The 11,051-nt window shown below is 41.5% G+C and overlaps 1 protein-coding gene across 1 annotated transcript; it reads right to left on the reverse strand.

Moving 5' to 3' along the window:
• Positions 1-424: 424 nt before the first annotated feature.
• Positions 425-4,349, reverse strand: LOC146669007 (acidic mammalian chitinase-like). Its single transcript, XM_085407832.1, has 13 exons — positions 4,339-4,349; positions 3,556-3,620; positions 3,356-3,415; positions 3,237-3,263; positions 2,928-3,132; positions 2,737-2,793; positions 2,334-2,499; positions 2,017-2,141; positions 1,782-1,905; positions 1,494-1,676; positions 1,261-1,377; positions 1,033-1,165; positions 425-672 (listed from the first exon to the last, which is right to left on the reverse strand). Exons 1-13 carry the CDS (start codon positions 4,347-4,349, stop codon positions 425-427), a joined length of 1,521 nt encoding a protein of 506 aa, XP_085263958.1.
• Positions 4,350-11,051: the final 6,702 nt, after the last annotated feature.

Consider the following 11,051-nt stretch of genomic DNA (forward strand, 5'->3'; position numbering starts at 1 on the left):
ACACTCCCAGAAGGGTTGAAGGTTTTATAGCTGCAACGGGTGGGTCAGCATTGTATTAAACTTCTATGCATGTGAAAGCAGAAAAGAAAATAATTTTGGCAATATAGTGCATTTTGCAAGGTTAGAAACTCTAAGCAGTAATTAACACTTTATTCAAAGCTGAGGTGACCACTGTGACATTATTTTTGTTTTATTTGCTTTTTGTACGAGACAAAATCACTATTAGGCTGATGATGTCTGAACTGAGGCCTTCATTTTTGATGACGCGAGTTATACCCTGTTTATGGCAACTCTATCTATGTATCCAAGGACCCGAGTTATATAGGTGAATGAATGTGTACATAGAGGATACACTGATACACTTTAGTCCCTTTAATAGATGATGTTGGCACCAGATGTAATACACAATGCCTCTGCTCCAGGCTCAAGGCCAGTTACAGCATTTGCAGTTGTCATCAAAGACAGATCCAGCTCCACACTGCCCCACGTGGGTGTTGCCACCAGAACACATGTAGAAGCTGGCTTTGTCATCTGGGTGGGGATATAAGCCATCAGGTTTCCCATTGCAGAATCCAGTTCCTGGGGCATGGGTAGTAGTGGTGGTGGTGCTGGGTGGAGAAGTGGTGCTCGCTCCAGGTTTTGGGGTGGTGGTTGAGGGTAGTGGGGGAAGCTCTTGACAGTACAGATCAAAGGAATTATGTGTTATTGGTGGTTTTTCATTCATGTGTATCAATAAGCATGAATCCCTTAATGCGTAACTGGCTAAAACACAACCTCACCCTAACCCAACCCACTGTTGACCTATTAACATGAATTCTTCATTACTCCAATCGCTACATGAAGAACATTTACTGCCCTCGTACAAAAGTTTTACTAGTTCAAAACTGTATCGAACATATTTGTATTTTTATTGACTGTTGTAGTAACATCTTATCTAAATTACAGAGGTTCTTATGATAACAGTTCCACACTAATTTATTAAATATATATAGACTAAAATAATTAATCTATATGAATCTGCTTTGGACATACCAATTTCAAGAAGGTTGCGCAGATGAGAGAGCAGAGGATGGGGACCCTCCCCGCAGAATTTTCCTGCAAAGTCATCCAAATCAAGAGCCCACACAAAGGCCCCGCCAAACTTCTGATCTTTCAGGTAACGTACCTATTGGGGAAAAATTAAACAGAGATTGATATCACTACCTTGTACATACACAAATGTGTTAAACAAAAAGAAATGATGCAAGCTTTCTCACTTACCTTGGTTTCATAGCTCTCCTTGTTGTCAAATCCTACCCACTCATTGTTTTTGAAAGCATAGGGGACTTTCTGGTCTTCAATCCAGTTAATGGTGCTGCCTTTCACGAAGGTACAGATCTACAGCACAGACTACATGGTTAACATTTGTCGTTTTATAAATATCATTAGATATCAAAGCAACATATGCTATACATCATGAGGCAATCATTAAATTCCAGCCTTAAGAAATGTACCTCATAATAAGACCAGAATCCAGCTTCACGGGTGTATGGACCAGCTGATGCTGGGCCGCTAGCTGGAGCACCAACACCAGTGTTTGATGATGTCAGGCGGAAGGTACGACCATAAGATGCAAATCCCATCCTCAGCTTCTCCAGTGGGGTGCCATTGTCTCTCCAATATTTCATGGCATAGTCCTATAGAAGTTAAAAAATGTGAAGTTTGTGTTCATAAGAAGTTACCTGTTAAAGTTACAGTTATCTTTTAAATGAATCTTATTTCAGTTTTAACGGTTTACTTACAATGTTGAAATAGATAAGGTCACCAAAGTCCTGAGATCCACGGTACAAAGGGCTGTTGTGTCCAGTGAATTGCTCCCAAGTTCCATGGAAGTCGTAGGTCATTATATTGATGAAATCTAATTCTCTGCAATAAGGAAATAAACATAAACAGTGATTTTCATGCTTACATTGCACAACTGTCAGATTTCTAAAAGTAGTAGATGAAGTAAGATGGTTTATAAAGCAGGACCCTCACTTGGCTATCTCAGCGATCTCATATCCAGCATCAATGGTTCCTTTTCCAGCAGCAACAGCAGCAGTTAGCATGAGCTGGGGATTGCCGGTAGCTTGGGCTTCAGCTGCAAAGGCAGCAACAAGTTCCTATAAAAGTGCACCACATAACAGTGTAAGAATGGAGTCCATGGGGTGGCTGTAGTTTAGGAGGTATAGCAGATCATCTACCGATTGGAAGGTTAGTGGAATCAGTCCATTTAGCATTTAACATTCAAGTATGATACAAACGAAACAACATCAATGAGATGTAGATTTTAAAAAATGGAGATCTATACCCACCCTGCAGAGCAGAGTAAACCTCTGTTTGTCCTCAGGAGGACTTCCACGGGATCCAGGGTACTCCCAGTCCAAATCCAGACCGTCAAATCCATGAGTCCTCAGAAATCTGATAGTAGACTGGATGAACTTCTGACGATTAGCTGCAGTAGAAACTGTGATGGAGAACCTGCAAAAAAACAAAAAAACACAAAAACCAAGTTAACATTTGATCTTTATAGTAAAATCTGCTTAGTGCTTTATGTCTTTAACAGGAGAATTGTGATTAATGTTTGCTGTGTTTAATAATGGAAACTTCTTTTTGATTTTGATTTGATTCAGACTGATGGTTTACACACAATATTTGGTTAGCTACGTACCATTGTCCTAATGTGAAATAATTTTCTTTCTTTAAAGTATTTCTTACTGTGTTGACCCAAAGTTCCATCCACCAACGGCCAAGAGAGTCTTCAGGTGGGGATTCCTGGAAACAGCAGAAAACTTGTAATATCATTAAAGAAACTGTAATATCTTAGTGGAAAACTCTTAAAGACACGATACGCTCAAGAGGTATTGTGTTTTGCTTTACCTCTGACCTATAGGATAATATCCACTTACTTGGTCTTCAGATCATTGAAAGACTTGTAGAGGACGTCGTCATTCCACTCGTAGGTAACCAGCTCATTGTTGTAGTTGATGATGGAGAATGCATAGATGAGGGTGGTGCATAGGAAAGGGTCCACATTTTGTGGCAGAAACTTTCCATCTCCAGGCCTGTACTGGGACCAGTTGGTGAAGTAGCACTCCATCCTGCTGGCAGATCCTGTGGTGGTGTAATATTAATAAAGCACAGGTCCCAGTAGTGATACACAAGTAGTGATCAAAATTTATTTTCTTTAACAAAAAAGAAATAGAAAAAAAACGTACCCAGCTGGCTCATCACCAGACACAAACCTAAGAAAAATTAGAATGTAGGCAAAAGCATGATAAAATAAATGTCAGTGTTTACATTTATATTGTATGCATGCAATAAGTTCCCAAAATACCTGCTACAACTGTGAGCCTGGCCATCTTAGAGTGACTTCTTAATATTTCACTTGATGACTCTAAGAGAAAAAATGATGTCAGTTCTACAAATCAAGCAACACTATAAAAGCTACAACCTCCCACCCACCTACCCACCAGCAAAAAAAAAAAAGAAACCATGATTAAGAGAGAATAAGGGCTGTGCCCCTTGTTCATTTACCGTCAAACCAGAAGAAAGACCCAAACAGCCGCAACAAAGTTTGGCCTTTTATACACCTGATTGTTCTACGAACACAAAGACAATATAGCAGTCTTTCGTAAATCTAGGTCATAAGTGTACTGATTATTAGGACATGCTTTGATAAGAGATTGCTTAGTCTTAGCTATATGTAGGCAATAATTTACTCATTGTGGCACGTATATGACCCTGGTGTACCTTGGGTCACCGGTCACATATCATATCGTTATATAGTATATTACATACAGGGGGTAAAGTAAGTATAGAACATGTCACCAATTTTCTAAATAAATATATTTCTAAATTTGCTACTGACATGAAATTCTTATCAGAATTCAATCGCTAACAACCCATCCGATCCACACACGCAAAGAAATCAAACCATAGATGTCCGTAAATTATGCAAAATAATAAGAAATAATACAGGGGGGAAAGTATTGAACACACACAGAAAGGAAGTTGCAAAAACAAAAACCAGTCAAGACACTCGCAGAAATCCATCAGTAACTAGAAAGCAATTCTGTCAAGAATTAGTAATTAGCTGGTTCAGTCCCAACTGATGGCCTATAAGAAACACCTCATGATAGATAAAACCAATGAGCTCTCTGAGGACATACTGATAGCACTGGTTACAGAAGAATTTCTAGGCTACTGAAGGTTCCAGTGAGCACTGTTGGGGCCATAATCCAGAAGTGGAAAGAACATCATAAGAAGACACTGAATCAGCAAGTACAATTGTTCCAAAGAAGACAATAAGTTACTCACTCCACCGCCATGCTCACTGCGTAAGACTCCAGTGTTGAAGAAAAAGCATGTTGAAGTACATTTAAACTTTGCTTTTGGATGCCATAATACACGTGATGTTTGGGTGTCAAAAAACACTGCATATCACCCCAGAAACTCCATAAGAACAGTGAAGTTTGGAGGTGGGAACATCGTGGTGTGGGGCTGTTTTTCAGCACACGGCAGTGGGACACTTAAACTGAAGAAAGGGTGAATGGAAAAGTGTATTGAAACATTTTTGATAAAAATCTGCTTCCATCTACCAGGATAATGAAAATGAAATGAGGGTGGACATTTGAGCAAGACAGTGATCCCACACACAGCCAAGGAAACGCTCAATTGGTTTCATGGTTATTCATTAATTAAATATAGGATGATATGATACCTGATAGAATTTTTGTTTTGGATACAAATCATATTGTTATGCTGTCATGTTCCAGATTAAAGTCAGTCTTAAAATGAATCATTGGAGGAAGTATTTATTCCTTTATGTTTTTTCTATTCATTCATTTCAACATTTTATTCTCATAATACAAGATAGAAAATAATTCCTACCTGGTTTATGACTGTGCTAATAATAAAGGTTTGAATTTATTCTCAAATAACTCTTGTTTTTACTTAACCCCTCTTCTTTTAGTTGGGTTGGAGGTTGTTAAAGTGGATGACCTTATTGTTGTTTCAATAATAAAGTTTGGTTGAAGGTTGGTGGTTTGATTCCTGAAAAGAAGCCTTCTTTTTTTTTAATGTGTGAAGTTTTGTAGACCCAAGTATACAACATGTGTATGTCAGCTTTGTGTCTTTATATAATATAATAATATATAAGATATAATAATAACATGAAAATTTGATGTCAGTTGTTATGGAAAATCATTAGTTTCCAGTTGTAACTGATAAATTAAAAAATTAAAGCAAATAAAGCACGATTATATCATAATACAAAGTACATCGATCATATGGGTGCATTTTGTGATGAAGTGAATGACTCCAATGACTGATACCTAAACATAATAGAAGAAGTATGAAAAATAATAATCACTCAATGTTTGTCAGCTATGTGACAATAATAAAAAAGATGATCATAAACTGAGAAACATCATGACATAACAATATAGAAGTGCCCATCTTCTAAGATTAACCGCGTTGATTATTTTATATCTCTCCTTTGTTGAAGACTGGCCACGACCCTTCATCATGAAAATGTTTCACAGCTAGTGCCATAATTAACATTTAGGTGATTTGGAAATAGGCTTGAGTGAATACACGTTATCCTGTGCAATAAACAGATTTACAATGGTGTGACGTTTGCGTGTGCTGGAACAAGTGATAAACCACTAACAAACTTTCAAATGAGTGGAAAGGAAAAAATAATACAGGTGATTCTGATCCCCCACCTGCTGCATGAATTTACATTGTCAACAAATCATTCTTGACTGTTTTCAGATTTCTTTTTTATTTCATAAAGTGTTTTGAAACAACAAAATATACCCTTTATATAAAAAAAACAAAGAAAGAGATTTTCCTTGCTTGTGCAATCAGTTAGTGCTCACTCCTTCACGTTATCTTATCACTTATCACTGTAAGATAACGTAAGGCCATCTATCTAAACATTATCCTTTTAGATGGCACAATATCCCCTGTGCTTTCCCTTACAAACCCTAGAATTTCTACAGTTTGCCTCAATGTTACACATAGTTTTCAGGGTGTGAAATAAAGTGTGCAAATTAAAATTAAAAGGGTGCTTAAAAATTAATCTTCAAAAAATAAAATAAAATGCAAAACACAAACAGAACATATGATACATATTCTGTTTGTTCCATTTATGATTGCTTGACTGATAAACCTGCAACTTAGATTATACTACCAAAAATATTCGCTCATCTGCCTTTGCATGCATATAAATTTAAATGGCATCCCATTCTAAATCCATAGGGCTCATTATAATGTCAGGCCACCCTTTACATCTACATCAGCTTCAGTTTTTTTGGTAATGCTTTCCACAGTGTTAGGAGCATGTTTATAGGAATTTTTGACCATTCTTACAGAAGCACACTTGTGAGGTACTGATGTTGGACAAGAAGACTTTGGCTCACAGTCTCCACTTTAATTCATCCCAAAGGTATGCTATTGGAACGACTTCAGGACTCTGAAGTCAAACTCATTCGTCCCTGTCTTTATGGACATGGCTTTGTGTACTAGTGTGCAGTCATGTTGGGACAGGAATGGGCCATCCCCAAACTGGTTCCACAAATTTGGGAGTTTGAGGCCCCAGTCCGCGAGATCTTCAACGCACACCTCCGGCAGAGCTTCAACAGCATTCCCAGGGAGACTGGGGACATTGAGTCCGAATGGACCATGTTCAGCGTCTCCATTGCAGAAGCTGCTGCATTGAGCTGCGGCCGCAAGGTGGTTGGTGCCTGCCGTGGTGGTAATCCCCGAACCAAATGGTGGACACCAGAGGTGAAGGGAGCCACCAGGCTGAAGAAGGAGTCCTATCGGGCTTGGTTAGCCTGTGGGACTCCGGAGGCAGCCGACAGGTATCGACAGGCCAAGCGGAATGTGGCTCGGGCAGTGGCTGAAGCAAAAACTCGGGTGTGGGAGGAGTTCGGAGAGGCCATGGAAAAAGACTTTCGGACTGCCTCGAAGAGATTCTGGCAAACCGTCAGACGTCTCAGGAGGGGAAAGCGGTGCTCTACCTGCACTGTGTATAGTGCTGGCGGAGCGCTGCTGACGTCGACTGAGAAAATTGTCAGGCGGTGGAAGGAATACTTCGAGGACCTCCTTAATCCCACTGACACGTCTTCCGAGGAGGAAGCAGAGTCTGGGGATGAGGGGAATGACCCGCCAATTTCCAGGGGCGAGGTCACTGAGGCAGTTAAATAACTCCTTGGTGGCAGAGCCCCTGGTGTTGATGAGGTCCGCCCCGAGTTCCTGAAGGCTCTGGACATTGTAGGGCTGTCCTGGTTGACACGCCTCTGCAATGTTGCGTGGAGATCAGGGGCAGTACCTGTGGACTGGCAGATCGGGGCGGTGGTCCCCATCTTTAAGAAAGGGGACCGGAGGGTGTGTTCCAACTACAGGGGGATCACACTCCTCAGCCTCCCTGGGAAAGTCTATGCCAGGGTGCTGGAAAGGAGAGTTCGTCCGCTAGTCGAACCTTGGTTACAGAAGGAACAATGCGGTTTTCGTCCTGGTCGCGGAACACTGGACCAGCTCTTTATCCTCTCCAGGATGCTTGAGGGTGCATGGGAGTTTGCCCAACCAGTCTACATGTGTTTTGTGGACTTGGAGAAGGCATTCGACCGTGTCCCTCGGGGTGTCCTGTGGGAGGTGTTGCGGGAATATGGGGTGTCTGGCCCATTGCTACGGGCCATTCGATCCCTATACAACCGTTGCAGGAGCTTGGTTCGCATTGCCGGCAATAAGTCGGACTCGTTCCCGGTGGGTGATGGGCTCCGCCAGGGCTGCCCTTTGTCTCCGGTTCTGTTCATAATTTTTATGGACAGGATTTCTAGGCACAGCCAAGTGGCGGAGGGCTTTCGCTTTGGTGGCCTCAGAATCTCATCTCTGATTTTTGCAGATGATGTGGTTCTGTTGGCTTCATCGGGTGAGGGCCTCCAGCTCGCACTGGAACGGTTCGCAGCCGAGTGTGAAGCAGCGGGAATGAGGATCAGCACCTCCAAATCTGAGGCCGTGGTTCTCAGCCGGAAAAGGGTGGAGTGCCCACTCCGGGTCGGGGATGAGTTCCTGCCCCAAGTGGAGGAGTTCAAGTATCTCAGGGTCTTGTTCGCGAGTGATGAGAGAAGGGAGCCGGAGATCGACAGACGGATTGGGGCTGCAGCTGCAGTAATGCGGACGCTGCACCGGTCCGTCGTGGTGAAGAGGGAGCTGAGTGTAAAAGCGAAGCTCTCAATTTACCGGTCGATCTACGTCCCTACCCTCACCTATGGCCACGAGCTGTGGGTAGTGACCGAAAGAACGAGATCGCGGATACAAGCGGCAGAAATGAGCTTCCTCCGAAGGGTGGCTGGCCTCTCCCTTAGAGATAGGGTGAGAAGTTCGGCCATCCGGGAGGGGCTCAGAGTAGAGCAGCTGTTGCTCCACATCGAAAGGAGCCAGCTGAGGTGGTTCGGGCATCTGACAAGGATGCCCCCTGGGCGCCTCCTGGGTGAGGTGTTCCAGGCATGTCCCACCGGGAGGAGGCCCCGGGGCAGACCCAGGACACGCTGGAGAGATTATATCTCTCGCTTGGCCTGGGAACGCCTTGGTGTTCCCCGGATAAGCTGGAGGAGGTGGCTGGGGAGAGGGAGGTCTGGGCCTCTTTGCTTAGGCTGCTGCCCCTGCGACCCGACCCCGGACAAAGCGGATGAAGATGGATGGATGGATGGATGGATGGATGGATGGATGGAAATTGTCCTACATGTGTAGGTATGCCAGAGCATTAAAAGTTTCTTTCAATGGAACTACGAGGCCGAGACAGATTCCTGGTAAACAACCCCACATCACAGTCCTCCCTCTGCCAAACTTTATACTTGGTACAATGCGGTCAGACAATTACCATTCTCCTAGCAATCGCCAAACCTAGACTTGTCCATTGGATTGCCAGACAGAAAAGGATTTAGGCTTGCCTACCACTTCAAAGCTGAGTTACTGTCATTCCCAAACACTTCCACTTTGATATAATACAACTAACAGTAAATTGTGGGATATTTAGCTTTTTTTTTATGTCTGGACCCTGCTGCACAGGTGACATCTAACACACTGGGGTTTCTGAGAAAGACCCATTATTTCAAAAATGTATGTAGAGCCAGTCTGCATGCCTTCATTTACCTGTGGCCATGGAAGTGATTGCAACACCTGGTGGTGTCACCCTTCCAGCACTGTGTTTTGTAGATCTCTTGAACAGAATCATTATCACCCAGTTATTAAATGCTATATAAATGGCACTATTACTGGTAACAGAAGGCAAAAGGGTATGCATACAAAACCCCATATTACATAAAGCAATGCTTCAATGTGAAACGAATTCAAAATTTAAAACAAAATTTTATAAACACATAAAGATCAAGATCATTTTGATTTAGTCAAACTGAAAATGACCTTCTCTCTTTTTGCCATACACTGTAAATTCTAATTAGTTCCCAGAACTCAAAAAAGCTATGCAAACTCGTTCCCTCAACAAAATTGAGTAAAGTTTTACGTAAGATGACCAAGTTAGGGCAACTTACTCATTTTGAGTACACTGTACAGCCTTGTTAGTTCCCAGAAATCAAAAAAATTAAGGAAACTCGTTGCCTCAAAAAAACTAAGTAAAGCTTACTTAAGATGACTGTTAGGACAACTTACACATTGCAAGTCTGCAGTATTAAGAATAACTTGATATTTCTGACTGTACAGTACTAATTGTTTACCTACTGACAAACATTTCAAGTTCAACTAAATGAAAAAACTATTTGTGGTAACCTGAATATGATTAAAAATAATTAACAACACTTTTTGTAATGATGTTAAAATCAGCCCAACTTTTATTTTCAAACACAACAAAGTATAACAGCCAACATACTGGACACTGTTCTGCTGAGCAACAAACAGTTATATCGCCATCACTGTTATAATCTTACAATGAAACAAAGTCTCAGATGTAATTATTCTGAAAATAAGTTTAGGCCTACCACAACTTTGTTTTGTACTTACTTATATAATCAAAATAAAATATTTGTTGTTCTGTCACAAGTGCATCTCTGATTTAAACAACACATTTGTTTTCCATTCCAACACAGGAGCTGGAATGTTGTAATGTTTTAAGGATGCTTGTTTCCAGTCCAGGCATTACTGCTGAATGACTGTCATGGATTGAGGTGATCCACATGTAGGTGCAGAAGAAGGTCTGTAACTTCCCTTAAGTACAGTGGCAGTGGATGTGGGTTGGAGATGCAATGAGCTTGAACCTGCAGGCGACCATCTTCACTGACCACACCATCTGTGACGGAGGACTCATCTCTCCTGGTGTCCTGTAAGCAAACAATCATATTTTTTGGAACATGAACTTAATTGCTTTCTTAAAACATTTTTTTTCTGCATTTGGTATAAACAGACTCCAATTTGGACAATCTCAGGCTCCCTCCCCACGGAGAGGTGACACTGTCAGTCTGGATAGCCGTGACCCCCACCCAACACACAATAATGTCATGAAAGCATCATTTTAAAAAGGGCTATGCAAACATGGCCAATAACGTTCATTCTAATGATGTGCATTTGGGAACAAAACAAATGTTGCTGTTAGAAAACTTGCAGACTTCACTATATACAGTGTAGACCCTCTAAACTAAGTTTGGGGGATGTGATCTTTCAAGAAATGCAGACAAACTGTTGTTGTTTGTTTACTTACACAGCATGTCTAGTAGAATTAACTGGAGTCACCAGCAACAGCATTGTGCAGTCACATCTCAAGTCTAATAACAGAAGACAGGAAAAGATCAGTACAGAAACAACTTCCCCAAACCAAAGCACAAATAAAACAATAAGTAAAACAGGCTGATCTAAAGTATGATTAAAGCTCAGCCTCATTAATATAAATGTCACTGACAGTTGCTAATATATTGGAAAACCAAAATACTTACTGATGTCTTTCTGTCCAACAGCAGGAGTGCTGGTCCCTCAAAGACAGCAAGAAGCAAGCAGAGGGAGAAAACACAGAA

This window comes from Rhamphochromis longiceps, linkage group LG5, assembly GCF_057381845.1.
Source record: "Rhamphochromis longiceps isolate RC_006_pf linkage group LG5, R_longiceps_female_GT1.1, whole genome shotgun sequence".
NCBI classification, from domain to species: domain Eukaryota; kingdom Metazoa; phylum Chordata; class Actinopteri; order Cichliformes; family Cichlidae; genus Rhamphochromis; species Rhamphochromis longiceps.